Source organism: Peromyscus maniculatus, chromosome 9 (assembly GCF_049852395.1).
Source record: "Peromyscus maniculatus bairdii isolate BWxNUB_F1_BW_parent chromosome 9, HU_Pman_BW_mat_3.1, whole genome shotgun sequence".
Taxonomy (NCBI): Eukaryota; Metazoa; Chordata; class Mammalia; order Rodentia; family Cricetidae; genus Peromyscus; species Peromyscus maniculatus.
Genome location: NC_134860.1, coordinates 3,076,830 through 3,104,074, shown reverse-complemented (window position 1 = coordinate 3,104,074; position 27,245 = coordinate 3,076,830). Strand labels below are relative to the sequence as shown.

Below are 27,245 nucleotides of genomic sequence, written 5' to 3'. Positions count from 1 at the left end.
CTACCAAAACTGACGCCTAAGTCCCACTGCAAAAGCCAGGTCTGAAGACCGGCAGCACCAGACACACACACACAGGAACAGCTTACTTTTGTGAGCCAGTGGGTTGTGACACACTGCCCACCTTTCACCTCTCTGCTCACGTTTCTTTCTTGCTGCCACACATAGACAAACTTGAGTCCTCTGCCAGCTGAGCAGACATCTGTACCCTTGGATTTCTGGAACTGTGAGACAAAATAATTTTTTTATCATTCCTTTATCAATGACCCAGGAGCAGGTGTTTTACTAGAGCAACAGAACATGGTCTGTGTATAAAACAGAAGAGCAGAGCTTCTTGTTTATTGAATTTAAAGATGAAGACCATGTCCCAGAGCATTAAGTAAGAGCAGGACCCTTCAGAGCGTGGGACAAAGGTGACTACAGAGGTTCCATGACCAAGAAAGCTAACTCCACATTCACACCCACTTTTATTAGCTCTGATAATGAATAGTTCCCTTTCTGTCTATCTGTTGGGAGTCTTCTCAAAGTATTGAAATGATCATACAAGAGCCCTCAATGATACAGGACATTTTCCAGGTACGTGGGCTGAGTTTTCGGTTTTAGGATGCCTCATCTTTGTGATTATTTGTAAAGGTAGTTTTTGGTTTCTTCCCACTTTGTGAAAATTTTTCTTGTCATGAAAGGAGGCAGCTCCTTCTTAGTTCAGACCCTGTGAGGGGCCTGAATCAGAAACTCAAGCACACCTGCCTGTCAGGCTGGGAGTTCAAATCACAGTTGAAGAAACTCACTGTCTGCTGCTGTCTGGATGCTGTGTCTGAAGGTGGAGGCTTGGGTGGCTGGTCCCCTCTGTTCTGTTTGGTGTCATGACCAATGAGTGTGTGGAAAGAGGTGGTCATCGGGTGGGGGAGGTATTGGGGGTACAAGCTTCCATCTGCTCTATCGTAATTGGTCAGTTTCATTTGTAGTACAAACAAGTTCAATTAGGGAGCTAGGCTGGGAGCTTGCCCACCTGCATGTCTAGCTCCCAGGGCTCCTTTTAGGAGCTCTAAGGGAAGAAAGGTACTGTCTTTGCCTTTTTCTAGGTAGGACTGGTGAGCTCTCCAAATAGTTCCCTTCTCATAAACTGTTCTTAATTTTATTTGCTACCACTACCAGGCTGTCTCCACCCCACCTGTCTGATCCTTTACTTTGTTTTTTAAGGGCTAGCTCCTCTTAGTTCCCCTTGGAGGTCTTTCTAGTTCCCAGCAGATGCCCAGATTTGTCTTCCCATATGCTGGTCTTCAGCATCAGCAAAGCTTCTGGAAGGCAAATGCATCTCTTATTACACGGTCTCACTGCCCAGGGGACAGGCATCTAATGATGATTTTGGGGCTAAGATTCCAAAATATGGAACAAAATAAGGATATCTTGGTAGTAAGGCTTATCCACAGCAGTGATGATTTTTTTAAGTGATGCTTTTACATAATGAAAAATCTCATTCATAATATGAATAAACAAAAGGAAGAGAATCCTAGGTTGTATATATTTCTGCTATCAAAAATAGTCAATAACACATTTTTGTATTTATTGGGAAGGCCATCCGATGTTTTTTTTTTCTTAAAGTACATCTTATTTATGTGTCTCTTAAAACCAAGAATAACTTGAAATGACCTTTATAGGCATATATAAGTTAATCCTCAGTATTTATATGACTACATAACATTTCATCCTCCTTATTGTTCAATATATAGCATGCTTTTTATTTTTTAAATTATCATTATAAATAGTGCTATGATGGACATGGTTCATATAAACATTTGGATATTTACTTGACTGATTCCTTGGGGTAAAGCCATGGAATTGAAATTAGACCAAATTATATTTAACTTTTGCATACATGTAAGCCTTTATATGCCTATTAATTTTAAAAACATAGTTTGAAAGATATTTATCTGCCTCAGGCTGAGCACTGTTGGGGCTTTGAGGGTATGATTGTCAACAAGGCTGACAAAGGCCCTTTTGTATGTGTGTGATGGGCATCATGCTGGGTGACAAAGGCCAGTCTCAAAAGGTAGCACTTGCATGATTCCAGTCATATGATATGCTCTAAATTAGATGCCAGTGATAGAGGCTGGAGAGATGGCTTAGGGACTAAGAGCACTTGCAGGACTAAAACTTAATTCCCAATATCCACACTGGTAGTTCACAACCACCTATAACTACAGCTCCAGGGGATATAATGCCCTCTTCTGGCCTCTGTGTGTACTGCGCACATTGGTGCATGCACATACACACTGCCACACACACATAAATAAAAAATAAATCTTTACAAGAGTATTTCAGTGATAGAGAAGAATCAGTGGTCTCCAGAGCTTAATTGTGGAGCACGCTGTGATATAGAGAAGATGGATGAGAAGGCTTTTCTCTTCAGTGAGAGAACCGTTTCCTAATGGTGAAGGTGAGCCCATTCATATGATAACATTTTATAAAACAGCATGCATACATACAGTGATTATGAAAACTGATGGAATCCAGTGAGGACTGTAGTTTACTTCACAGTACTGTACCACTGTCGATTTGCTGGTTTAGAGAGTTGTTCTTTGGTAAAGGAATTACCACTGGGGGAAGTTGGGGTGGGAGTATGGGAACCAATATTAGTGAAACTTCTGTGAAGTCCTACAATTATTTCATATGAAATGGTTTTTAAAATTCCCCTAGGAACATCCAGAAGTGTTCAAGAGTTTATGTGTTAGATCCTTTGCTCGGTATCATACACGTGTTATCTGACTGACCTTCCAAAGAGCCTTGACTGTCCATTCTGTTGTCCTTATTTTGGTTGTGAAGCAAGGAGGCTTTACCAAAATCACCCCCATAATTAAGATTGAAAACCATGGGGTAGGTTTTAAAAACAGAATGTATCCTTTTAATACTATAAGACTCTTCCTCTTTGCCAAACTCTGTGAGATAAAGACTCACATAGACCTCACTGCTCATGGGCTGCACAGTTGGAGATCTCCATGCTGGTGCTGAAAGTTATGGCCTCTGCTTCCCCTGGCTGCTTGCTGTGGGGCATGTGTCTTAAAGACTGGATCATGGGATAGATTCACTTTTGTAACAAAGCAATATAAATTCTCTCGTTCCTGTTACCATCCCCTTACTCATTGAGAGATACTGACTCATTATCCTACTCAGGTTAGAATCAGCAGCCCAGGGACCCTGAACCACAGGGGAACTGACCAGTAGAGGCAGGGGAGAGGGACAGGGAACACCTGACTTCCACGTAAAGGATGTATCTTAGCATTCTCATTTATTATCTCTGTGAAGGGTACCACCCATGCCAGGTCGTGAACATATGTCCCGATGCTTCTTTGAAATAATGATTTTCTTTCTAAAATTCCTTTAGCTTCCTTTAAGAAGCAAATAGGGAGGTGTTAATTAGGCTCCTGGAACCTACTGCCTTCCAGGCTGAACAAGAGAAGCCCTCCCTGACCTCTGGGGAAGAGTCAGCAGCATGGCTTGCTGTCTGATTGGACTGCTCCTACCTTGCACAGCTGTGCACCGCTGGGATGGGCACTCTGTTCAGAGGAGGGACCCAAGCCTCCCCGAAGCTGGTGACACAAGGAGAGACATTGGGCAACTGCTGTGAGTGGGTCATCGCCTGTCTAGATGCAAGAAAGAACTACACGGCCAGCACTCACAGAAGGATGAGGGGAAATGTCACAGGTCTGCTTCAACTATGGGGCTCAAAACTGCAGACTCAGCACAGTGAAGATTGAGGGACCTTTACAAGGCCCTAAGAGAACACATAGTGTCTATACATTGACATTTCCACTGGCCAGGGGGACTGAAGAATTACAAAGAGATGTTTTACTTCAGAAAAAAAAAAACAAAACTGGGCTATTTAAAAGATCTGTATCTTTAATCTTCCAATGTGGAGCTTGAAAACGAAAACTTTATAGATGAATCATATAAACCTTTCTTGGAGTGATTTCTTCAGTTTCATTTTCTTGCTAGTGATTGAATCTTAATTTTCTCAGTGGGAGCGTGCAAGTTGTCTCTAAAGCTCCCCGATGCCTATGCCTTCATATCCTGTGGTTGAAAATCTATCCTGCTGTTACCTTTGGATCACAGCTGATTTGCTTTTGAAGGAGTCGGCCTTGGGCCTCTGTTGCCCAGTTCCTGAGGTCTGTATTTCTGTTTATTCCTGTAGCTTACCTGCTGTGACCTCAGGCTCCCCTAACCCCTAAAGCTGGCATTTCTTCTCAGCACTGAGTTTGGAGACTTTTTTAATCTTCACACATCCATCCTGACTAGCAGTCTATTGCATGACAGCTCCAAGTGCCTGGACAGTCCTGCTTAATGGGCTCCTGCCTTCCTCCCCATACCCAGGGCACACAGAGTCCTCCTGTTCTGTTCTCTGCCCTCAGAGTCACTTAGATACTCCATTCTCTCCTATCCTGGGGTTTTGGCACATCTATTCCTCTACTTACAATACCCATGGCCTGCCTGGCATTCCTGTCTCTGCCTAGTCAATCTTGGACTCTGCCACATTCCAGGCTTCTCATGAACCCCTCCATCTTCTATGTGGCCGTTTTCCTTCTCTGCCCCTTTCCCTGGCCCCTTGCTGTTTTCTGTCCCTGCTCCTCCATCCTCCTCACTGCTGAGTGCGTGCCCAGGAGAATAAGGGTAAGTGTAAATGAGAGTGCCCTAGTTCGCTTTTCTCTTGCCTTGATAATAAAACACTAACCCAGACCAGTGCTGGTGGAAGAGAAGGTTAATTTCAGCTTACAAGTTACAGTCCATCGTCAAGAGAAGTCAGCATAGGAACTTGGGGGCAGTGACAGAGGCAAAGACCATGGGGGTGGGCGGGGCACTGCTTCCCGGCTCTCTACCCAGGGCTTGCCCAGCTTGCTCTCTTCTATGACCCAGGAGCACGTGCAGCGGTGGCATTGCCCTTATTGGACTGGCGCTGCTCATATCAGTCGTTAATCCAGGAAACGTGTCCCACATATGTCTGCAGGTCAGTCTGGCAGAGGCAGCGCCTCTGTTGTAGTTTCTTCTTCCCAGGAAACACTAGTTTGTGTCAAGGTGAAAAAAGTTAAACAGTGCAGGGTTTCCTGGGCTCTTTAGAAAAATGCCTGATCCCAGGTTGCAGCTAAAGCTGAGTAAGAACCTGGAACACCCTGTCCATTGTGATGGCAGAGGGCGCGAGTGGACTGGAGAGCCATCCTAGAAGGAGCAGACCAAGACTGGTTAACGCTAAGAGACACGGAATACCAGCCGCAGGCCGCCCCAAATGCGCAGGGAATTGAAGCATATTGTACATATTGACTGGCAATGAATTTTTCATGTATTATTTCTTATTTATCTGAAACTTGGTGTTAATTTGGTGGTCTGTATTTTAGCTGGCAACCCTAACACTTGCCAACTTTTCCTAGAGCTAGGAAAATCTGAGCCTGCTCAAGAGGGTAGCTGTGTTGGCCCAAGCCTGCTCTGACAAGTAAAACAGAGCAGAGCCGGGAGCCAGACAGTCCCCAGGTGTGGCTGAGTCCCTTCCCCGAGGCACCTGCGCTCTCACCCCATCAGAGGAGATGGCGCTCTCACCCCAGCAGAGGAGATGGCAACTTTCCTTTCCTTGTATGTAGTCTTGGAAGGGGAGAAAGTGTGTCGGCTGAGAGACTTAAAAACAAGACCCCAAACACAGTGCTTTCTGACACTGTGATCTCCGTATCCTGCAGAGACCTTGTGTCTACTGAGCACTTACTAAATACTGATTCTGTTTAAGCACTATCTGAGTTACTCATTAAATTTCTGTAATAACTCTTTGTGGTATTACAAGGAAACATATTTACTGCATATTCATTGATCATTTACATCCATGAAGTTGCTACGATGGTGTTATCAGGCAAATGTCTTACAATGTAGGCCCAGGGATGTTCACTGGAGTAAAGACTGGAAAAATAAGATCCTGAAAATCTGAGTAGTTATCAGTCAGGGATTCATCAAATAATGCTGATAGATCCTTCAAACTACATTGCCAGCCAGGGGATTTGTTTATTCCCAGACTTGAATGTGAATGGATGAGATGGACACAATTAAGTTTAATACTCATACATAATTATGTCTGGCAAAATACAGAGATCATTGTAACAAACACATTTTAATTAAATATTCTTTTTATAAAACCACAAATCTTCATGCATCCATGCATGCATCTTGGTCCCCGTCAGCCTTGTATTCGGGCTTATAGTTCTTAATGTGGGTACAGAGGACTGCCCACATGCCCAGGAGGTGATAGCTCTGTGTGAATGAGCTCACTGGCATGCACAATGCTTTGTATTCTCCCTGGGCACCGGCTATAAACTCACATTTCTCCAGTGCGAAAGTAAAACTTGGCATCATGGCTGGAATGGACTGAAACTGACTTCTGTCTTCTGTTCACCCCAGCTCATGAAAGCATTCTTGCTCTGAGAAAGACATTTCATCAAATCAAGGCCCTCATAAAGTTGATGAAGGATGAACTTGGACCTTTAGGGATGTCGGGCAGACATGAAGGGCAAGGCCTGCTGTTTCACATACCCACTACCATCTTGCATTGGCACACAAAGCAGGTGTCCTGTCTAGAAGTCTCTGGGCTGTGGCTTTCCTCGGAGCATCTGGACCCTGCAGTGACCTCACATGAAGCATGTCAGCAGGTCTGCTCCCGACTCCGTGGTGGGCTGCGTATGGTGACGAATGTGTCTCCTCTAGGACAACAGGGACTGATGTGGTGGGAGTGCTGGTCCACTTGAGAGGCCTCCCAGTGGAGAATCTCCTGTGCTGAGCTGACCGTCATCATCGTCTTACAGGGAATAATCAGTGCTTTTGCCATGGAAATGGAGCTGTAGCTGATGTGAGGAACCTGCCGTGAAATAGCACGTGTTCATGTCCAAGAGATCCATCTTGTGTCTAATTTGGCACTGGCTTTAAACAGCTGCTGCCTTTAGACACTTCAATTTGTTATCCACAATAGGAAGGAGACCCTGGAAGGGTTCGGGGCAGTTCTATCAGAATTCATGCCCTACCCCCACCAACTTGCAAACAGCTGAGCTACCTCCTCCTACCATTCCATTTTCATTTTTTAGAAACACTGTGTCTCTGCTTTCTCCCAATCAAATGGCAGCCTGATTTACTAGAGTCTGAGTTTGGAGGTGGCCATGCCACAGATGTGTGCCTTTCTACTGTAAAATCTACTGACTAGTCCTGGCCCTGTATTCCTGAGACATGTGACCAAAATGGTTATAGAATTCAGCCAGGGGATTTCTCAAGCTAAACAGGTACCTGAGAGAATCAGCCTGGGGTTGAAGTTGGGGTGACAGCTGTATATTGTCAGGAGTACTTATGACAGGACAGAGAGCCCCTGTTTACAGTAAATAACCTAGTAGTAACTAAGTGAAACTAAAATACAGGTATAGGAAGCTGTGGTCTTTGGTGGATGAGCTTCAGTGGTTTGGATTTGGACCACAGAGCCCTGTGAAAGCTTACATGGCGATCTCATGGTGAGTCAGCCATTATGGCTGGTAGACCAGTCATCTATTTGGCTGATGGGACTGTCGAAAGCTGCATTCCTGTTAGAAGGAAAATGGTACCACATCTATTACTGGGACTAAAACTTGGAGGACCTCAACAGGGTTCTTACAATGGCTATTCTTGGTTGTCGACTTAACTGCATCTGGACTGAACTAAAACCCAGGCAGCTGGGAACATCTATGAGGGACTGTTTTTCTTAATTCAATAACTTGACGTGGGAAGACCCAGTTTTAATACAGAACTTTTAAGGTGGGGAGATCCACTCTCAATCTGGGCCACACCTTCTGCTGGCAGCCTGTATGAAGGACATGGAAGAAGGAAGCTGTTGCTCTTTGCCTGTTTGCCCTCATTCTTGATGTTAAGTCCATTCCTTCACTGGCATTAGAGCCTACTTGTTAGGGACTCCATCCAGCCTAGCGGACTGAACAACTACTGTATTCTTGGACCTTCGGTTGGTAGACAGCCATTATTGGATTAGCTGGACCATAGCATGTAAGCCACTCTACTAAATCTCTTTATATGTACACACACACACACACACACACACACACACACACACACACACACACACACACACTCTATAAGTTCTGTTCCTCTAGAGAACTAAAAAGCACTCTTAGAGCACCTGGATTCTAGTCTATCAAAACATGTACTTTTGTCAGCAGTGGGGGTCAGAGGCCCATTTCCACTCTGTTACATTCAATTGCTTGAGAAGTTCCCCTCCTCTTTTAGAACTTCAGCTCTTGCTAGACTGAAATTTGTGGCACTAAAGCAAAAAAGAGTTCCAAGTGCAGCCAGTATGAAACAATTTGAAGTTTTATTAAAGATATTATAATATAAACTTTAAGTAGCGGGGTGCTCAGAAAGACATATCCAAGTGTGGGTATAGGCTTCCCAAGAGAGACGAGCAGTTTTCTTATTATTAACCATGTATACCTCCTTAGTGCTGCCAAGGCACATCTTAAACGGTTGCTAAGAAACTCCCCCCCCTCCCATTTCCTTCTCTTCCTTGTTAAGTGGGATTATAGGGCAGCTTCAAAATTGCCCTGGATGGAATTATAATCTGTTAAGGGAAAAAACAAACAAAAAAGAACTCTAGGATCACATAGGAGTTGAGCACATGTTCTTTCCCTGTAAATGTGGTTCCTGCTAAAATTCCTAGAAGATTGTGGGTCCACAGTCTGCAGGGGAGCAAGGCTGTATGCATTCGCTGATTGTGCCCTCACTGTTGTCTTGTTGCTGCAGAGAAGCCGAGGACTTCCCTGCTCTTATTTTCTGCCTCACCTTGGGCCACCTGACTGTCACTGTGTGTGATAACTTCTAGAGCCAAACACACTGAGGGACACTGGTGTCTTATGACACACAAACTCAAGTTATCTGAAAGGCAGGAAGCTTGATTGAGAAAATGCCTCCATAAGAACCAGCTGTAAGGCATTTTCTTAATTACTTATTGATGCGGGAGGGCCCAGCCCATTGTGGGTGTGACCACGCCTGGTGGTTCTGGGTTCTATAAGAAAGCAGGCTGAGCAAGTCATAGGGAGCAAGCCAGTAAGCAGCACTCCTTCATGGCCTCTGCATCAGCTCCTGTCTCCAGGCTCCTTCCCTGTTTGAGTTCCTGTCCTGGTTTCCTTCAGTGATGTACAATACTGTGGAAGTGTAAGCCAAAGAAACCCTTTCCTCTCCCACTTGCTTTTTGGTGATGGTGTTTCATCACAGCAATAATAACCCTAACTAAAACAATACTCCAGCATAGTGGAGTATTGCTGTGGCAGATCTGACCATGTTTTGGGAAGGATTGTGGAAGTACTTTGGAACTTTAGTCTAGAAAAGCCATTGAGTGTTGAGAGCTCAGCAGATGTTCTGTAGGAACTTGGAAGATAAGCATATTGAGCACAATGCAGAAGATGGAAGCCTGTCTTTTGAAGTTTCAGAGGGAAGTTTAAAGACTCTATCAGGGTAATTTGATATTTTCAATTAAGAGTCTGTCATTCTAGTCAGCTGGGGCTGAAGAGTCAGTCAAGATTAGCAAGAGACCAGCACCACTGAAGTGAAACCTTGTGTTACTGGGAGAATGGATGCTGGTCAGCTGGAGCTAAGAAATTAGCAGTATTAAGAGACCAGCATCATTGAGGTGAAATTTTCTAGGAAGTGTTTTTTTCAGGTTCAGCACACACAAGCTGTGTTCTTGCGGTGGCCAAGGTTGTACCTTGAGCTGGCATCTGAACGTGGTACTGTAAGAGTCACCAAGGTGGTGCTGGTTTTGAAGGCATGAAGGGTCTTGCACTTGAGGCTTGGCACTGTGAGAGGCTAGGAGAGGCCATTGGTGAAGGTGCAGTCTTGGTGGCCGTTGAAGACCCAGGAATGAAGGGTTCATGCAGAGAAGTCAATGCATGGCACCAGGAAAAGCACCTATAAGAGGTTATTGGTGAAAGTGTAGCCTACGTGTAGCAAGGGACCCCATCAGTTTTGGAGATGCCAGTACCATGGGATGACTGCCAAGAACAGCAGCAGCAGTGGAGTGGAGCCAACTGGAGCCTAGAAGACAAGCTGTGTGTGCTGCAGAGGGCTGAGCAGACAAAAGTGACCCCGGCCCCTTGGAGGAATCCAGAAGATTGTGAGTGAATCCCAGATAATTGGACATGAGTTATTTATACTGTTGGAGTTTGGTTTTGCTTGTTCAGATTGTGACTGTGTTCTGGTTCTTCCCCCTGGAAGAAGTATTTAATTTTGATATTATAAGAGCCCCACAACTTAAAGGCTTTGAACTTTTCAAAGAGATTGTAGAGTTTGGAGAGACTGGATATTTTGAAGAGACTAAAATTTGAATGTGTTTGAATTGGTAAAGACTGTGGGACTTTTAAAGTTATTTATGTTTTTAATGTGAGATCTTGGAGATGGATTAGAAAGGAAAGGTGTGGCTTCATAGTGATGTGTTTGTGTGTCGAGTTGACAAGGGGTCAGTTGTGCTGGCTAGTCTTAAGTCAACTTGACACACAGACTAGAGTTATCTGAAGGGAGGGAGCCTAAATTGAGAAAATAAGAACTGCCTGTAAGGCATTTTCTTAATTACTTATTGATGCAGGAGGGCCCAGTCCATTTTGGATGGGGCCATCTCTGGAATGGTGTCCTGGGTTCAGAAAGCAGACTGAGCAAGCCATGAGGAGCAAGCCAGTATCCAGCACCCTCTATGCCCTCTGCATCAGCTTCTGCCTCCAAGTTCCTGCCCTGTTTGAGTTCCTGTCCTGACTTCCTTCTGTGATGAACAGAAATGTGGAAGTGCAAGTCAAATAAACCGTTTTCCTCAGCGACTTGCTTTTTAGTCATGGTGTTTCATTGCAACGATGGAAAGTCTAAAGATACTTCCCAAATTACTTTTAGTCATGGTGCTTTGTCACAGCAATAGAAACCCTAACTAGGACACATGGACAGGAGAGCACAGGAGTCCTGTTGTCACAGAGAGAATCATCAGTATGATTCTACCAAACCAAATGCAGCTGGAGGGAGAGCCATTGCACCAGAGTCCTCCACTGGCCGGGTGGTGGTGACTGTGTGGAGGAGATAAGCAGGTTCCATGGTTCCTGCTGGCACTGAGCATGGGGAGCCCTGGCAGGTTTATCTCCCCAGGCAGTAAGCTTAGCTAATTGCTTTGGAAGCAAGGCCTTTTCCTGGGCAGCCGAATATGCCACATGAATTGCCAGAAGCAAAGATAAAAAGCCACCCTACCCTTCCTTCATTGAAGTTTAATAATACGATGGGGCTGTCACCTACTTCCCCACAAACTGTTTAATTTAGAAAAGGCGTGGGGACTGGCTACCTTCCGTCCACAGCCCTGAGCAGTTCCCAGGCCAGCAGTTTGGAACCTTCCATTCTGCTGTAGCTAGGCTCCTGCGGACCCTTGGGGATTATGGGTCAGTGAAATTAACCATGTTTGTATTCATTTAAAACAACCTAGCCCTTGAAGGGCAAGATGTTGTTTTCTGAGGTGTATTGGATTATAAAGCTGCAAAGGAGACAGTTGGCATGGAAGGCATCTGAAGTATAAAGTTTCGGAATGGGGGGTGGGCTTGGGGGAGGGCGGGAGGAGGGAGGACAGGGGAATCCGTTTCGGATCATGATGGGGGTGGGGTGTGTGTGAGAATGTGCACATGCGTGTTATTGTTTGCCTCTCCCTCATCTGCTCTCCACCTTCTTTTGAAGGCAGGGTCTCTCACTAGACTGGCTGAGCAGTGAGCTCCCGAGAGCCTCCTGTCTCCACTTCCCTGTGTTCTAGCTGAACTCGAGCTCACTTGCTTGTGATGCAAGTACTTCAACAACCGAGCCGCCTCCACAGCCACCAACGTTCGGTTTTCTTATTAATATTTAAATATTGATGATCATCCCTACTCAGTTTACCCCTGTTTTCCCTCCATCTGTGAAAACTTTTAAAGAAGTCCAAGTTGCACTTCCACAGAGCAGCATGTGTGTGGAAGGGTGCCTGTGGCCGTGGTGTGGTTGTGAGAACGGCTGGATGTGGAACCAAAATAAGACCAAAATGCTCTCACCCCAAAACTAAAGGCCTAAGACTGCTCCTTTTAGCTACAGGCCATAAGTTACTGGAACAGGCCAGAAGTTACTGAGACCAGTCAGTTCAGATTCCAGAAACCAGGAAGTGTAAAAGTACAGAGCCACAAGATAGTCACGAGGTAATGCCTGCCAGACTATGGAAGGTCCTCTCCCTGGTTTCCAGGGTAACTGACCACAGAAATGCCCCCACCTGAGGGCAGCCAATGAGAAATGGTGGCGGGCAACCACTCCCTTAGAAGTAATTTCTAGAAGTCCCTAGAAGCGAGCCAATCAGAATTGTACCCATACTAGCACCCCTAAATGATGTAACCTTGTGACTTTTCCCTTTAAAAACTGAGCTTGCAGACAGGTGGGCGCTTCCTCCAGCCTCCACTGCGTTGGATGTATTGGACGAAGTCCCTGCCTAGGCTTGTATTTCTTTTGGATATCCAGAATTAAACCTTGCTTTTGCATTCCGGCATGCTCGTCTTTGGTGGTCTCTCTGGGGGTCACCATCTGGGCACAACATGGAGAACATGGGAATTGGCCAGCAGTTTCCTTAAGAAGGAGAGTGATGACTGGACCCTGGCAGAACTCACATCTCCCGAACCCGAGCTCTCTCGGAATCACTTCTTCCTTTGAACTCTCAGCACGGGCACTGAATGGGTTCCTAGACCAGCCATTCTGGTGCTCACGGATAAACACCCTCTCTTTCTTAGTGATGGCAGCTCTGTTGTGCTGTGCTGTGACTGTCATCTCCTATCATGAGCTGTGGGAGACAGGGATTCTTAGATGAAGATGGTTTCACTTGCTTCCATGTACCACAATCCTCTCCAGGTGTGTCTTCACCAGCCTCATGCCTCTGATGGCTAGGAGGAAAGAGAAGGCCCAGAGAAGAAAAATGTCTTAAAGGAGAGGCAGAATGAGGATGGGATGGAACAGAAATTTCTTCCTGTGGTCCTCAGCCCTGATATGCTCTGCTCCATCCACCACCCAGGCAGATGGCCAAATGCAACAAAAACTGAATAAACAAAGGAGCAAGTGTACTGAGTTGCTCATCTGAAAAGGCTGGGCATGCCTGTATTCAGTGGTCTAGCCCTGTTGTCACCACCCAGTCTTTTCCCCTTGCCTTTATTAGGGTTTCTGTTGTTGTGAAGAGACACCATGACCATGCCAACACTTACAAAAGGAAAACATTGAATTCGGGCTGGCTTACAGTTTCAGAGGTTTGTGTCCATTATCTTCATGGCTGCATGCAGGCAGACATGGTGCTGGAGAAGAAGCTGAGAGTTCTGCATCTTGGTCCCCTGGCAACAGGAAGTGAATTGTCATCACTGGGCATAGCTTGACCATATATCATACCTTACAGCCCACTCGGCAGAGACACACTTCCACCAACAAGGCCACACCTCCTAATAGTGTCACTCCCTGTGGGGCTGTGGGGCTCATTTTCATTCAAACCACCACACCCCTTTTCTTCTTGGACTTTTCTTCTTGGCTGTTTGCTTCACCCATGTGAGTATTACTCCTGCAATGGCCAGGTGACCAGTGGGACCCAGGTTTCCTCCCTGACTTACCAGCAGTCTTAACCTTGATGGCTACCTTCTCCTGCATTACAGTAAAAGTCCTGGGTCAATGCCCTTGCGTGACAGTGGGTGGGTCTCATAAATGAACCCATTTCTTCATCTGGGAAGGTGTGCTGATTAGTTTAATTGTCAGTTGGACCCAATCTAGAGTCATCTGGGAGGAGAGTATTCCTGAGGAATCATCTAGATCAGACTGGCCTGTGGGCATGTCTGTGAGTGACTGTCTTGATTATTAACTGTTAAAAGGCTCATCCCATTGTGGACAGCACCAGTCTCTAGGCCAGCGGTTCTCTCTCAATCTGTGGGTCATAACCCTCTTAGGGGTCGAATATCAGTTCTCCCGTATTTCAGATATTTACATTACAGCTCGTAAGAGTGGCAAAATTACAGTTAAAAGTAGCAACAAAATGATTTTATTGTTGGGGTCACCACAATGAGGAACTGTTTTAAAACTACATTAGGAAGATTGAGAACCAATGGCCTAGGCAGGGATTCCTAAACAGGGTAAGATAGAAGAAAGTGGATAAACATCAAGCAATTGAGGAAGGAAGCTCATGTCTGTGGTTGTGATGTGACTCACTGCTCCAGTTCCTGCCTAGGCTTCTCCTCTGTGCTGGACTGGAACCTGGACTTGTAAGCCCAATAAACCTTTTCTCCACTAAGCTGCTTTTTGTTAGGATTTTATCACAGCAGCAGAAATGAACTAGGACATAAAAAGAGAAAGTGCTCTCATTCAAGCCATCCATAATGTGTTAGTATAAGAGGGAGTCAGAAAAAAGAAAAAGGGCCCTGGGTCCCTGTGGTGGTTTGAAAGAAAATGCCTCCCTAGGCTCAGGGAGTGGCACATTAGGGGTGTGGCCTTGTTGGAGTGGGTGTGGCCTCTTGGAGGAAGTGTGTCCGTGTGAAGGTGGGCTTTGAGGTCTTATATGCTCAAGCCATGCCCAGTGTACAGTCTCCTTATGCTGCCTGAGATCTGCTTACCCTCTAGGAACCTCTGTCATCCTCTCTTCTCTATTGCCATGCCATTCTGTCTGTTTCTGCAGAAAATGCCTGCCCTTTCTTTCCCTGACCGCAGGGTTCTCTGCCTCCTCAGGAATGTTATTCTACTTCTCATCTTGATATGTAAAATCCTCTTTTGTTCTCGGTCACTTGCTCTGGAGAGCCTCTAGGCCTTGGGTCAGGGGGATGGTCTGAGGTTCATTTGCACAAGAAATAAAGCTATGCATCTTCCACCAGCTTGTCTTTGCCTCTGTGACCTTATCCAGGTACTGGCTCCCACAGGGAAGTTAGTTACCTAGTAGTTCAGTAGGTCTGAAATATTTGGCCATGCAAGAATTTCATAGTAGAAGACAGCTGGAATATTAAGGCTGGATAGCACCAAATATTCATAATAAATGGCTTGCCTCTCGACAGACCCTTGGCCAGTCAAGGTGTAACTTTAATACACAGCTGAATCTCTATGATGTATTCTTGCGGCCCACAAAAGAGAAGCAATTAGTGGACATCATAACCTGGGAAAGAGTATCCTGGAAAACCACTCTGTGTGTAGACAGCTAGACTGAGAGGTAAATATATCTCTAAGACCATGGAGTTGGTTTGCGTTACGGTTGGAAAAGAAGGGTACAGTCTGGAAGGAAAGAAGAAAGAGAAACAGAATCCTCTAGCTATGGCACTATTTGGAAGCTCTCTTTTAGGGGAATTATTTTCCACCTGATGTATGAATTATATTTATAACAGGAAAAACAAAACAAAAGCAAATGACCTTGTCAGAGAGAGCATTGAGCCAATCTCTGACATGTTTGTTCCATTTGACTCTCCATGTCCAACAATAAAAGCAGCCCTTGCCTGAAGCAGCATGTAACACACGGCCTCACATGGATTGAAGGAATGGTAACCATGCAGTATAAACCTATGCCACTGAGTGCCACTGAGCGTGTGTGATGGATAAGATACCAGATGGACTTGTGAAGCAGAGCCTAACCATAATGATACAGCTCTGGGGCCAGTTAAGGACCAACTTCTTGGTAAAGGGCTTCAGGGTGTGGCACAATGGGAGAGTGCTTGCCTAGCATGTGCAAGCCCGGAATCCATCCTCAGCACAGACCACCAAAACAGAAAGTCCAGACTCGAGCATGCTGTGTGATGCATGTGCGTGTGTGCCATGCTTCTTTGTGGTGTTTCATAGTTTCTTATGAGGCTGGGATTGCTACACACCCAGAAGAAACAGAAGAGACTCTAGGCTGCCGCTAAGGAGGCTCAACTTGATACACACTAGAGATACCTGGACAAAGGGAACCTCAATCGAGAAATGTCTGTTAGATTGGCCGGTGGACATGTCTGTATGAATTTTCTTGATGAATGACTGATGTGGGAAAGCCCTGCCCACTATGGGTGGTACCACCCCTAGGCAGGTGGTCCTGGGTTGAAGAAGCCATAGGAGCAATCCAGTAAGCAGCTTTCCTCCAGGATCTCTGCTTCAGTTTCTTCCTCTAGGACCCCCCTTGAGTCCCTGCCCTTCCTTCTTTAGTGATGGACTGGGGAGTTTTTTTCTCTCTGGAGTTGTTTTTGGTCCATGTTTTATCACTGCCACAGAGAAGCCAGCTAGGACACAAAGGAATGGCTATGAATTGGTCTGAGAAGCAAACGGCCTGAGAGAGCCTCGTCAGATAGAGAGGGGGTGACATCAGTACTGAGCCCCCAGAAGCAGTTTGTAGTGAGTGTGGCAGAGGTGCTGGGAAGGAGCTGTGGGCAGGCTCCAAGCAGAGGGGACACACGCAGAGTCCTAATGGGTTTCCTGCATTGTTGTTTCAGCACTTCAGGGAGCATTTGGACAAACTTTTCGCCAAAGGAATTGGAATGCTGGATATCGCTCTGAATGAGGCCTTCAACATACTCAGTGATGTAAGTACCTCTTTGACCTGCCTTGCTTAGGCTCAGGACAATAGATGGGATTTGCAGAAAATCTTGGACAGTGTTAGTTTTAGTCCTAAGGTATTCTGAGAGCAACAGACACAGACCGGAATGCCACCTACATCTGGATCAGCGTGTCAGCTCTTGTCATTTTGAATGTGAGCAAATGAAGGGTCAGGGGGATGAGTCAGTCACTCAGTACCACGCACACCTTGTATGTGGTAGATAATTAATCTGGACCTGGGCTTGCCTTGATCTTGCTTTGCCACTCAGTGAAATCCCAGTCTAGATTTGGGGGTTTCGTACCTAGATACACTGGCTCTTGGGTCAGAGGTTGGAATAACACCTAGAGTTTCTTTTGTCAATAATGTATGACACAAAGAAAGTCATTTTGATTTCAATCCTGAGCCAGTGTTGTAGCGCTAATTCTAATTGGTCTTAATAGTAAAAATCCAGAGTCAGATACCAGAGTGAAAGCTGAAAGATCAGAGAAGCAGAGCAGCCAGCCACTAGAAAGACTTCTTACCTCTAGGAATCCTTAGACTGAAGGGGGCTGAGCTTCTGGCTCCACCCTGCCTTATCACTTCTCTCTCTGCCCAGCCATATCACTTCCTGCTTGCTCCTCCCAAGTACTGGGATCAAAGGCATGAGATCCCAAGTGCTGGGAATTAAAGGTGTGTGCCACCACTGCCTGGCCTATAGTGGCTAACTCTGAACTCTGATCTCCAGGCAAGCTTTATTTGTTAGAGCACAGACAAAATACATTCACATAGTGTCTTTTCCTCTTATAGAGGAAACAAAATCAGGGAAGGGAAGTATCTAGTCATTTTCCCCAGTATAAACCCAAAGCCAGCCTCTCCCTCTCTTGCTTCATTCCCAGAGACTGTTAGCCACAGGTGATTAACATGTATGCAAGAGTTCATGTTCTGAAGAAGCTGGGGTGCATTCAGTAAAGTGCTTGTCTAGCATACACAAAATTCTGGGTTCACAGCCCAGTAATTTGTTAATTGTGCATGGTAGCATATACCTATAATCTTAGCAACTGGGAGATGGAGACAGATGAGAAGTTCAAGGTCATCTTCAGCTACATAGTGAGCTCCAAGAGTCAGTCAGTCTCCCCCCTACACACACACACACACACACACACACACACACACACACACACACACAGAGTTCATGTTTTAGAGAGCACATCTCTGTAAATAGCACATTAATAGCACAGAGACCACTGGCCTGGGCAGAGGGCCACGTGCTCCTTCACATTGGATTGGACCCAGGCAGGTGATTTCTCAGACCTCGGAGCTGTCAGTCTCCGCAGTCCTGAGTTTATCAGTCTCTTCCTAAGAGGTGATGCTGAAAAGCCTTGTTGTGGTTTGGAAATCCAGTCTTTTGATCTCTAGAACTACTCTGAGCTCAACTTCTTGCTGGAAGTCTTCCCCATGTCACATCCTTGTTTTCTTGCTCTTGGTAGTGGAGGAGGGTGAGTTAGGGGACCATTATGTGGTTGAGATTGTGGTCCTCGGGTGTCGGTTTGGCTGAGCAGGGAACCTGTATGTGAATTGAATAAGGGATTCTCAGCCTCATTCTTTTCTCATCTCTGAAGGCAGATGTGTGACTTTCCCTGGAGACACAAACAGAAATGGCTGTTTACCCTACATAGGCCATGCACAGACCAGAGAAAGGATTCCACCCAGGTCCAACTTGGTGAACAATTTTTTATTGTTACTTATAGCTGCATATGTAACTCCAAGGGAGGTACCCTACCAAGAAATTCCATCCCAATGTGGGTGACAGCTCACAAGAACTATGCCTTTAATGAGACCTCATTACCTTTACCAGACTGGACTGTCACTGCATTGTCCTGGTCCTTTCATTGATAGGACTCCAGGTCAAGATATTCTGTAGGTCACTGGAGCAGCTTCACTGTGGCAGGTGGATGAGTCACTCCTGGAGGAAATTTAAGAACAGGGCTTAATAAGAAGAGAGGCATTCTGGGAAAGAGTGAAACATACAGTTAAGAATATGAATGAGATCGTTTTTTTAACTCCAGAGATGTACCTGATAGGATTGAAGTTGATAAGATAAAGCAAAAGTCATAAGAGAAGTCAGGATGCTTACACTGTAAACAAAAGTTTATAGTATTGTTTGTGAAATTTCCAGAAGGTATCCAGGATAGGAATAAGGCCATCCTTCACTTACCTATAGGCCTAGGCATGAAGCATGGTTCATTGCCATCTTATTTTCCTTATTAGGAAATATTTTTATATAAAATCCATAGTGTCATCTTATCAACTATGTTGGAATTCTTGAGTCTCAGCTAGTTGGAAGCTTTAACTAAACTTTAGTCTCAGGGGCCCCTCCTTCTTCCACACCCTGTAACTCCATCTTTCTCTCCTGTCTTAGAACAGCTACAGTGTCCACTCTGAAACGTGGCCTTACCTCTTGCATGGCCTCTCATTCATCCCTCTTCTTTTCCTTTCCCTGGAACATTTGGTTTAATTTTTTTCCATTCATCAGTTTTGTCTTCAGCCATTCCTGGGCCAAGGTTACAGCCAGATAAATGCTGACCCACCAAGTGCACACATGGTGTGCAAATTGGGGAGCTACCCTCATCCTGGATCTTTGCAATGCACTCACACACATATTTTCACCATTTCAAAACTTAAATATGTTTTTGCAAGAAGGTCCACTACATATATATATATATATATATATATATATATATATATATATATATGTATATATATACATATATACACATACATACATACACACATGTGTATGTATACACACACACACACACACACACACACACATATATATATATATATATATATATATATATATATATATATATATATGGCTAGGAGAAGTTTGTAAGGAATAGGCATTTCAAAATGTGTTTATTTCAGTGTTTAAGCATCTGAGCTCAGATAATATCATATATATATTTAATAATTTATATCAAATCATAAACTTAATATTAACATCTTGTAGTCTGGGTCCACTAAGCATATGTTTGTGAATAATATCCTTTATATCCTGCAAAATGTCGTGTCCACACTGCCAGAGACCACTAAGACCCAGAGAAAACACCAATACGGGTGCCGTTCACCCCCCTCAAATCCTTGTCAGTATTTTTTTATCACACATATGTATGTCTGTATGTGTTATTTGTGGAGGCCGGAGTCCAGCTTGTCTGTCCTCTCCTCCACCATGTGAACTCTGGAGCTTGAACTCAGGTCATCAGACTTGGTGACCAGTACCCTTTACCCATTGAGCCATCTTACTGGCTCCCCTAATTTTCAACCCTGAAGCCTTCCACCTATGCATATGGCCCATCTTCACCTGCAGAAACCCTGTGGAGCCAGACCAGTCAGACCCCAGATGGACTGCTCATCAATCCTGGAGAGCTGGCAACAGCTCTGATGAGGGCTGCCAAATGTCCATGCTGGAGATGGCTAGCAGTTGGCACCATGTTCGCCTGAGTGCACATTCATCTTAGAGAGAAACATTTCCACCCCATCTCTCGCCATTGGGCTTTTAAACAGCTAAATTCTTAGACAAACACAGAGCTGGTTAATCTTCCATGAAAATGAGGCTTCATCTATTTTCCACTTCATCAATGTGGCCTTTAAGTGACAGAATTCTCTTCCTGTGTGTTATGTCTGACTCTGCAAGCCTATCTAAAATTAAAAAGCTTTTACACACACACACACACACACACACACACACACACACACACACACACACAGAGGAAGAGAGAGGGAGAGACTGCTAGCCACACATACACTAAGACTGTGACTGGCTGGAGCATAAAATGTCTCAGAGGTTGCAATAATTAAATGGAATTTATTCTGTCTTGCAATTACCAACATTTCAGTTTTGGTATTTGCTCAGATGACTTAAAGGCTTGTGGTCGTTGATACTCAGGGCTTTGAAAAGAGCATTTAAATAAACTTCTAAGCCCTCTCCAGGTATTGATCTCTACTCCATTCATTAGACTCCACAAAGAACACAGACCAGTTTGCCACAGTAGTTAGCATCTACCTTGTCATGTGCCAGCTGCAATTATCTTTTTTTGGCGATGAATGTGATCTTTGCAGTGATTACCTTTTAAAAATTTTTCTTAGCCAATTAAATAAAATTCAGTGACATTTCAAAGACTGTTAATCACAACCAAATGCTCTAAATGTCAGGATGCATTGAAAGTTTCGCTGCTAACTGATGAATCAGGGGGCTAATTGTAGTTCATCACCAGGCCCTTGTCATTGTTATTATTATGGAAAACACTTTCATCACTCTCCCTATTCAATGAAAAAAAATGTTCTAGACAAATATGAAGAGAAGAGATATTACTCATCAAAGCATTTGAATTTAATTGCATTCCTCAAAATCCTCCAAGTCCACATTGCTTCAGAGGATATGCAAGGGGGCCTGCCTGAGAGGAAAGGTCTGGTGTTGCAATGGATAGCTCCTGGGGGTCCTGCTTCCAAGCCACAGTGCTTAGATACATTCATCCCCTCCCTTTCTTTCCTTTTGTTGGGAGTGTTTCTTCCAGAATGGTTTTGAATGAGTTTCAGGAATAGCCCCAGTCCCTGTTCCCGGAAGTCTCTGTGACTTGAAGCAGGAATGGCTTTTATTCACAGGCTTGAGGTGGGCTTTTCAAAGATTGTGTAGAATGCAGTCTCCTTACCCATTGACCTCTCCAGAAGGCCAGGCTAGAAGGCTGTTTTCTTACAGAAGGAAGGAAGAAAGGCACTACCCTGGGAGAATCTTAGTGATGTCTCCATGGGGAGGACAAAGCAGTTTACTTACTCACAGTTTGGGAGGTTGAAAGAAGCCTCATTGGTGACTCTCAATGATGAGAGCCGGACAGCAGATAAGGCATCACAGCAGGGAGGGGTGTGTGTAAGCATGAGAGGTCACATGGATGAGGAAGCCAGGGACACTGAAGACCATGCTTACTCTTCTTACTTGCTTTTGGGGGCAGCAGTCTCAGGGATCTAGGGACCTCCCACTTGACACTGCCTCTCACAGACCTGTACCACTTCTCCACACAGCTACAAGCCTCCCACATAAGGGCAATTGGAGGTCATTCTCAGACCGTCACAGTCACTAGCTGCTCAGGAACCTCCCTATCATCACGGAAGAGCTAGAGTGCAGACTGTGCCAGTGTCACTGCTAGGGCTGGCCTGCCCGTGTCCCGATACCAGCTGTTGGACAACTGTCATTTGTCCTTGGGCTAACCTTTCTGGGCTCAGCCTCCTTGCCTGTAAAAAGAGGATAAGTATAGTTTCAACCTCCAAGACCAATGAAGATTCAATAGGTTTAAGCTTCTACCTGGGTACACAGTGAACATTTAACCTCTGTTAGAACAAAGAAGAAATGCATGCTTAGGGAAAGAACATCTCAGGCATGCATCTGGTTCTAGAATAGAATTGAAGACTTTACACTATATCACCATTCTCCATGTGTAGGTGGTTGGCTCTGTCCTAATAAGGCCTCAGAGTAATCCCTTCCTTCCTTCCTTCCTTCCTTCCTTCCTTCCTTCCTTCCTTCCTTCCTTCCTTCCTTCCTTCCTTCCTTCCTTCCTTCCTTCCTTCTATTCATCCATCCAGTTATTTATGGTAAACATATCAGACTTGTAATTACATAAAACTAAACATTAATATCATTAATTTGAATGTCTTATTTGTTCCCTGAGCCACCATGGACCAATCAGCAAGACTAAGAGTATCTTGCAGTCTCTCCCAGTGGGGTGGCCAATACATTTAACAAGTTCTTTGCTGAGGTGCCTTTTTCCTCTAGGGAAAGGCTAGGAAAGTGCTTTTCCACTGAGCCTCGATCAATCTCCATCCCTACCCACACCCACTCACCCCCAAGATGGATTTTGTCATTGTGTTGAGACAGGATCTTAAAGAAGGAAGAAGAAAATCACATTCTTAGTGAAGTCTTCCCTGAGAAGAGTTCATAAAACCTCTCCCTTCCTGGCTCCCTTGTCTGCTTCCTCCTTTTTAGAATCCTCATCATCAGGTACATAGAAACGTTTTTCTAGGTCTTTTCAAAGAGAATACAAAACTAAGGGAAGGAAGTGATCATGTTTCATCCCCATCAGCACTCATCCCCGTCAGCAAGTGAATCAACAGTGGATTAGAGTGGAGGGAATGTTTGCTTCTGCAGGTTCAAGACCTGTGCTGGGTGTCGGGGCCTCGGCATTGTTGTGTAATTGTGGGGTGTCTAAGAACTTGGTGTTACTTTGACTTGCATCATTAATAGCATTCATTACAGATGTTCTTTCCCACCTCCTCTTCACACGAAGGGTGCACAGCTCTGGTAATTATGTCTGCTCACTTGCAGCTGTTACTCAGCAAGGACGAGCGCTGTGTGTTTAGTGCTAAGATGGAACTCAGGGCTCAGCATATATACGGCAAAAGTGCTCTGCCACCAAGCCATGTCTCAGGCGCCTACCCCACCCCCCATTTATTTTTATTTTTTTGGGTTTTGTTGTTTGTTTTGAGAATGGAGCCTCAACCTGAACCCCAGGCTTGCTATCCCAGGAAACATAGACCAGGATGACCTTGAACTTGCAGCAATCCTCCTGCTCGTCAGTGTCCCGACTGATGGGATTTCAAGCACATGCTCCATCCCTGTAAGAGAAGGAGCTTTTAAAACACACAACGCTGCAGTTAGGATCTGCACACTAGCAAGTACAGTCTGGATTTCCAGCCAGCCACACGCGCTAACAAACTATTACAAATCCTCTAGGCTAAAACATGCATTTTAGCTTCATTGTTCAAAAAGAGTGCTTAACCTTGGGATGTTTCTTACCATTTTCTTAACTTCATTCTTGTCTGAAACTTGTTTTGATTTTTAGCATATGAAACATTCTATACCCACTCAACTCCTTCAGATCAGCCTCATTAAGATTTTGAAAGAGATATTGTCTCTCTCACAGCCTGCTGCCCTTATAATGTACTCTATAAGCTCCTTTGCCAACTCCTCAGTGGCTTCTTTTCGGCAGCGAGGGCAGTGCTTTGAGGCAGGAAAACTGAGGTAGACTGCAAGCATTTGTGTTAGACCCTCCCCCAACACGCACGCACTCACGCACGCACGCGCACACACTTGCCTTGGTCTAAAAACAAGTTAGTTCCAACTTCTGCAGTGACTTGCAGTTAGCTTGTCATTCTCAGAGCACAAAAGGGTACGCATGCGCAGAGCTTCTCCTGTGAGTTGTATGTATGAAACGAGCTCTTGGATTTCGAGGACCAAGTGCCCTGGAAGTCTTGTGGATACACAAACTCTCTGACAAGTGTTTTATTTTAAGCATTTTTTTCCCCCACAGTTCAACCACACAGGACAAGGAAGCATCTGCAGCCAGGCCATCATGCTCATAACTGATGGGGCGGTGGACACCTACGATACCATCTTTGCAAAATACAATTGGCCAGACCGAAAGGTAAGTTGATGCTTCCACCATCTGCATAGTGGTGGCCACGGTCAGTCTTCATTGCAACCTCCAGATCGTCTTCAGCCAAGTGTCGCGTGTCCACTTGATCTCATAATGACCTATGGTTTCTCAGCCTGTGTTTGTGGGTTAACCAAAATCAAATACCACAGCTTTTGTAGTTTTTGAAATGAAACCATTTTGGGGAGATGGAAGGAGACTGTGAGGATACGTTTAACGTGTTGTGTGAAAAGATTCATTGTGGTGTGCCTCCTGTGTTACACAGCACTTGTCTTGAATTTGTTTTCCTGAAGCCAGAGCTACCCGGTCGGCCCTCTATTTGTAAAATGTCAAGACTGTAGTGGCCATGAAGCCACTCCTCAATGACGCATGCTTCTCTAGGACTTCCCTGGACTATCTCTACCTCGAAACTTCTATTTCTGTACACAGTATCATGTGCTTGTCAGTTTGTTTATCCTTTGTTCTAATTATTTCTTAGTTTCCAAGTAGAATCAATAAATTATTTTTTATCTTTGAACCATATATTAGAGCATCTGTGACCGATAATTAATATTCTTGAGGAACCTAATGCTGAGGTTCCTGAAAGCTGATAGCCAGTCTGAGTTCTCTGAAGAAAAGTTTAAAATGATGGGCATTTGTGCTCTCTCGCACACTCAAATCTCTGGAAATGTGTCTTCATAATCCATGTTTTTAAACAAGTTCCACTAATGGGTACATGCCAATGAATTGGCAATTGGGGATCACTGTCACTTTACATGGTAGGATTTTAGCAGGGGACAGAGTCAGGTAGGGCAGGTGCCATCGGGCATCTTCTTGTCCCCTGTGTTATCTCAGCTGTCTAGAAGCATGAGACAGCCTAGACCATGTCAATCTTCCTTCCTCTGTTGTGTATGTTTAGTTTACAAGACATGAACTAACAAAACACATTCGTCAAGAAGAAACAGAAGACAGCCATACCTTCTGTGGTACCCGGGGAGCATGTACATTATGGGACTATGACAGGGAAAACCATTCATTGTTATGTTTGTCATTCTTGACTTATCCAGGTCTCTGATACACATAGGATCTTACCTTGCCAATGAATCTGGTGATTAAAGCTGCGTGTTCTGTGCAGCAGAGTTCCAGAAGGGATTGATTGGTGCCCAACCTTAGGAATAGCCACCACCTCTGAAGCTAGAGGGATGCTGGGTGTGCTTGTTTTGCTGAAAGTATCTAGGACTCTGGCATGGCACCGTGATGATATCCCAGAGTAAGTGTGACCCATGAGAGACACCAAGTTTAGAACTTAACCCTCAAATGAGATGGAAGGTTTCCTCTTGGACTTAACACACGATCTTAGATTTAATTGGGGTGATGGTTTTCAGACAGAGGCCATGTTCACTCCTCATGGGTATATATGATGCACAGAGAGAAGGATGGCAGACTCCTGTGCCCCTGTAGCACACAGTACAGTACGAGTCTGAATTAACAGCTCTGTAGGGTCAGGGCTTGTGAGAGGGCCAAATGAGAGACCTGTTGTGGGATGATCTTTTGTACACCATGAAGATGTATCGCTGTTTTACCTCGCCTGCCAAGGCAGCTTCTGATTGGTTTAATAAAGAGATGAATGCCAATAGTTAGGCAGGAGAGGGTAATAAATTATAAGAGCTAGTTGGGAACAATCCTAAGCTAAGATCAAGCTTTCATAATTAATAGTAAGTTTCCATGTCATTATTTGGGAGCTGGTGGTCCAAAGAAAAGTCCGACAAAGAGGCCAGCACCAGAAAGGGGGAGTAGGGCCCTGGATATTTTACAAGCAGAACAGAAAGTTCACATGGCCACACATCACACGCATAGTGAAGGATGTTTTGCACCACCTGGGGCTAGAAAAAAAGAAAGTGGTGAGCCTTTTATAAGCATGGATGGATACTATCCGTTGTGTATGGCATGCGTTGCCTGTGCTATGCTCTGTAAATTTCTCCCATTTGGAGAATGTGGACCCATAGCAGTTACCCAGGGACATTGGTACTGAAATATTCTGACCTTGCTTACAGAGAGAGATACTGGCTAAAGGGATACTGGTTGGTAAAGCCCCAAGTCTTCAGATGAAATACAGATTTTAGCATCCCTGCCTTTCCCCGTGAGCAATGCTGACTGTGAACCTGGTGTGTTGATGATGCTCTGGAGTGAGGATCCTGTTCTGAAACAGCTCCCTTTTGTAGAAAATGTCAAGCAGAAGCAGAAATGATTTCTGTCGTCAGAGGGTCTTTTGTTACTAGAAATTAACAGTGCACTCTACCCTTCAACTCCATTCTGGAGAATTCCATGCCGTTCATATACACGTACGTTCTCTGTTTTATGAACTTCTCGTGAGGGTACAGGTGATAGATTTGCATAGCACCCCGATATGATTTAGCACCCCAATAAAGTGAGATGACACTGAAGGTCTAAGCAGGCATCTTTCTCCATTATTCTGAATGCTAGCAATTCAGTAAAGGTTTGTGTCTGATGCACAGTAATTGGCAATCTTCAAGACGATAAAACCAGGAAGTGCGATCAGAGAGAGAAAAATGATCCATAGAATGGAACACGATTCCCATAAAACAGTAGTTCTCAGAAGTAAGCAAGCCTCAGTCCTACCTGGAGGGCTGGACCTTACACAGGGCCCTACCTGGGGCTTCTGCCTCACTATGGGGGTGGGGGCTGAAAGTAAATACTCGTAATCTGTCTGTGCATGAAGCCGATGCTATTGATGGGAACCCCACACCTAAGACATAGTTCAAGGAATGGAGTCTTCATCACTCATGTTCTCCTCTTGACCTATGCAAGGTCCTGATCCCTTGGTCCAATGCAATATACAGAAGTGTTTCTTGCCCTACTGCCCCGGAATGCTGTCAATCACTGATCAACACATACAGAGCTGAGCCCTAAACTGCAAACTCCCTAGCACTTGTCTTAAGGATGCCATGGTCCAATCTTGTAATTGCTTCTGTTGCTGGCTTTAACCAACATTTTTTGGTGAGTATATAAAGACAGATTCCCTATTTTGAACAATCTTGCTAGCTTGCATCATGTTGCAACCTGGTCAAAGGTCTGGCAAAGAGAGCCTTAGGTAGCTCTCTGACTCTCACCCCTTTCGGGCTTATGTCCTGTATGATCACTTCCCTTCAGTGTGGGTAGAGTCCGTGACTTGTTTCTAACCGATAGAATCTCCT

At 44.8% G+C, this 27,245-nt stretch overlaps 1 protein-coding gene across 5 annotated transcripts in view; it reads left to right on the top strand.

Annotated features, from left to right (window-relative positions):
- The window catches only part of Cacna2d3 (calcium voltage-gated channel auxiliary subunit alpha2delta 3), an 854,380-nt gene that overhangs the window by 430,123 nt on the left and 397,012 nt on the right, over nt 1-27,245 (top strand). For all 5 annotated transcript variants that reach the window (XM_076544133.1, XM_076544132.1, XM_076544131.1 and 2 more), the window contains 2 exons: nt 16,485-16,574; nt 23,929-24,042. In XM_076544133.1, coding sequence (XP_076400248.1) covers nt 16,485-16,574; nt 23,929-24,042 — 204 coding nt within the window. The remainder of the gene's footprint in view (nt 1-16,484; nt 16,575-23,928; nt 24,043-27,245) is intronic.